The following is a 3,989-nucleotide window of genomic DNA, read 5'->3' on the forward strand; positions in this document are numbered from 1 at the left end:
CAGAGAAGATTTATAGTCATATTTATTGTTATTGTTACAGCAATTAGTGATTAATATTGTTTACAAATCAGAAAAATACAGTAAAATACATTAAATATTGATTAATTCCCCATAAATCACATGTTGAAAAGTGGTGGTAGAATAATGTAAGGAAATGGCAATAGCCAGTATAGAGAATGCATACACAGGTTAAACATCATCTAATAGGAAAACGTATTTTATACATGCAGCACTGATGTAAAATACAGTAAGAACAGCAAGTACAGTAAAATACAGTAAGAACAGTAAAATACAGTAAGAACAGTAAGTACAGTAAAATACAGCAAGTACAGTAAGAACAGTAAGAACAGTAAAATACAGTAAGAACAGTAAGTACAGTAAAATACAGTAAGAACAGTAAAATACAGTAAGTACAGTAAAATACAGCAAGTACAGTAAGAACAGTAAGAACAGTAAGTACAGTAAAATACAGTAAGAACAGTAAAATACAGTAAGAACAGTAAGTACAGTAAAATACAGTAAGAACACAAACGGGTTCATTCTTCTCTCTTATATTTCCCGCCATATACAACCACTATACTGTAAACAGATTTATAAAAAGCTAGCTAACATACAGAAGTATCATTAAAAAATAAACTTAATGTCTATGACCTTTCACTGAGAAAAGACCATCACTTCATAGAAAAATACTCAGCTAACTGGATTTAAATGGTGCTTGGTTGTTGACTTCAGGAAGTGGAATGGAGGAATAGTGGTGTTTTGATTGGTTGTTGACTTTAGGAAGTGGAATAGAGGAATGGTGGTGTTTTGATTGGTTGTTGTCTTCAGGAAGTGTTACTTCTCTTCCTGGTCTGTAGTCTTGTCTTCCTGGTCTCTTCTTCGTTGTCGCTGTCACAGGTCCTCTGAAAACACAACCAGTATTGTCTATTTCTAGGAGGTACAACTCTGTTTCTCTGTAATGACTCCAGTAATAGATAGTCAACAGAACAGCTTTTAGGTAGGCCGTCATCTCTGTACTCCAGAGTGGACCGTGGTTAAACACAATGACACGTTCAGTATGTTGCTTAGTTACTGTGGATTCTAGGTATGAATGGGTAGATCCGTGTGAATGACTTTCTGTATCTTGCTGCGATGACAACGCAACAATATTTGTGTTTGCGTAACCGAGGGCAACAACACAACAACACATCACTTTGTTGACCCATCACTAACAAGTTTACACACGTGTCCCATGTACTGGCTGAGTGATCAGTGGCATCAGCAGCATTACATGGGTTAATTAGACATAGATTGTGCAATATTAATTCATGACTGTGCAATATTAATTAATGACTGTGCAATACAATGGCCATGTTCTGTTATAATCTCCACCCGGCACAGCCAGAAGAGGACTGGCCACCCCTCATAGCCTGGTTCCTCTCTAGGTATCTTCCTAGGTTCTGGCCTTTCTAGGGAGTTTTTCCTAGCCACCGTGCTTCTACACCTGCATTGCTTGCTGTTTGGGGTTTTAGGCTGGGTTTCTGTACAACACTTTGTGACATCAGCTGATGTAAGAAGGGTTTTATAAATACATTTGATTGATTGATTGATTGATGATTCATTAGACAGACTGTGTAATATTAATGGGTTAGATAGACTGTGTAGTATTAATGGGTTAGTTAGACTGTGTAATATTAATGGGTTAGATAGACTGTGTAATATTAATGGGTTAGTTAGACTGTGTAGTATTAATGGGTTAAATAGACTGTGTAATATTAATGGGTTAGTTAGACTGTGTAATATTAATGGGTTAGTTAGACTGTGTAATATTAATGGGTTAGTTAGACTGTGTAGTATTAATGGGTTAGTTAGACTGTGTAGTATTAATGGGTTAGTTAGACTGTGTAATATTAATGGGTTAGTTAGACTGTGTAATATTAATGGGTTAGTTAGACTGTGTAATATTAATGGGTTAGTTAGACTGTGTAATATTAATGGGTTAATTAGACTGTGTAATATGAATGGGTTAGTTAGACAGACTGTGTGTGTGTGTGTGTGTGTGTGTGTGTGTGTGGTCATCACCTGGTCATGTTCTTGTTGTTCCTGCCCTCTTCTCATCATCCTGGTCAGGTGGTTACACAGAGACACTATCCTGATAGACATCTAGTCAACACAGAGACACAGAGACACTATCCTGATAGACATCTAGTCAACACAGAGACACAGAGACACTATCCTGATAGACATCTAGTCAACACAGAGACACTATCCTGATAGACATCTAGTCGACACAGAGACACAGAGACACTATCCTGATAGACATCTAGTCAACACAGAGACACAGAGACACTGTCCTGATAGACATCTAGTCGACACAGAGACACAGAGACACTATCCTGAGAGACATCTAGTCAACACAGAGACACAGAGACACTATCCTGATAGACATCTAGTCAACACAGAGACACAGAGACACTATCCTGATAGACATCTAGTCAACACAGAGACACAGAGACACTATCCTGATATACATCTAGTCAACACAGAGACACAGAGACACTATCCTGATAGACATCTAGTCAACACAGAGACACTATCCTGATAGAGATCTAGTCAACACAGAAACACTGTCCTGATAGACATCTAGTCAACACAGAGACACTATCCTGATAGAGATCTAGTCAACACAGAAACACTATCCTGATAGACATCTAGTCAACACAGAGACACAGAGACACTGTCCTGATAGACATCTAGTCGACACAGAGACACAGAGACACTGTCCTGATAGACATCTAGTCGACACAGAGACACAGAGACACTGTCCTGATAGACATCTAGTCAACACAGAGACACAGAGACACTATCCTGATAGACATCTAGTCAACACAGAGACACAGAGACACTATCCTGATAGACATATAGTCGACACAGAGACACTGTCCTGATAGACATCTAGTCGACACAGAGACACTGTCCTGATAGACATCTAGTCGACACAGAGACACAGAGACACTGTCCTGATAGACATCTAGTCAACACAGAGACACAGAGACACTATCCTGATAGACATCTAGTCAACACAGAGACACAGAGACACTGTCCTGATAGACATCTAGTCAACACAGAGACACTATCCTGATAGACATCTAGTCAACACAGAGACACAGAGACACTATCCTGATAGACATCTAGTCAACACAGAGACACAGAGACACTATCCTGATAGACATCTAGTCAACACAGAGACACAGAGACACTATCCTGATAGACATATAGTCAACACAGAGACACAGAGACACTATCCTGATATACATCTAGTCGACACAGAGACACAGAGACACTATCCTGATAGACATATAGTCGACACAGAGACACAGAGACACTATCCTGATAGACATCTAGTCAACACAGAGACACAGAGACACTGTCCTGATAGACATCTAGTCAACACAGAGACACTATCCTGATAGACATCTAGTCAACACAGAGACACTATCCTGATAGACATCTAGTCGACACAGAGACACTATCCTGATAGACATCTAGTCAACACAGAGACACAGAGACACTGTCCTGATAGACATCTAGTCGACACAGAGACACAGAGACACTGTCCTGATAGACATCTAGTCGACACAGAGACACAGAGACACTGTCCTGATAGACATCTAGTCAACACAGAGACACAGAGACACTATCCTGATAGACATCTAGTCAACACAGAGACACAGAGACACTATCCTGATAGACATATAGTCGACACAGAGACACTGTCCTGATAGACATCTAGTCGACACAGAGACACTGTCCTGATAGACATCTAGTCGACACAGAGACACAGTCCTGATAGACATCTAGTCAACACAGAGACACAGAGACACTATCCTGATAGACATCTAGTCAACACAGAGACACAGAGACACTGTCCTGATAGACATCTAGTCAACACAGAGACACTATCCTGATAGACATCTAGTCAACACAGAGACACAGAGACACTATCCTGA

The 3,989-nt window shown here is 39.8% G+C and overlaps 1 protein-coding gene across 1 annotated transcript in view; it reads right to left on the minus strand.

The window, feature by feature from the left end:
* Window positions 1-201: 201 nt before the first annotated feature.
* Window positions 202-3,989, minus strand: part of LOC139567081 (death-associated protein kinase 2-like) — a 44,028-nt gene continuing 40,240 nt past the window's right edge. The window contains exons 10-11 of the mRNA XM_071388562.1: window positions 2,062-2,142; window positions 202-902 (exon numbers count right to left, since the gene is read on the minus strand). Coding sequence (XP_071244663.1) covers window positions 825-902; window positions 2,062-2,142 — 159 coding nt within the window. The 3' untranslated portion in view covers window positions 202-824. The remainder of the gene's footprint in view (window positions 903-2,061; window positions 2,143-3,989) is intronic.

The sequence above is a fragment of the Salvelinus alpinus genome, unplaced genomic scaffold (genome assembly GCF_045679555.1).
Source record: "Salvelinus alpinus unplaced genomic scaffold, SLU_Salpinus.1 scaffold_42, whole genome shotgun sequence".
Lineage (NCBI taxonomy): Eukaryota > Metazoa > Chordata > Actinopteri > Salmoniformes > Salmonidae > Salvelinus > Salvelinus alpinus.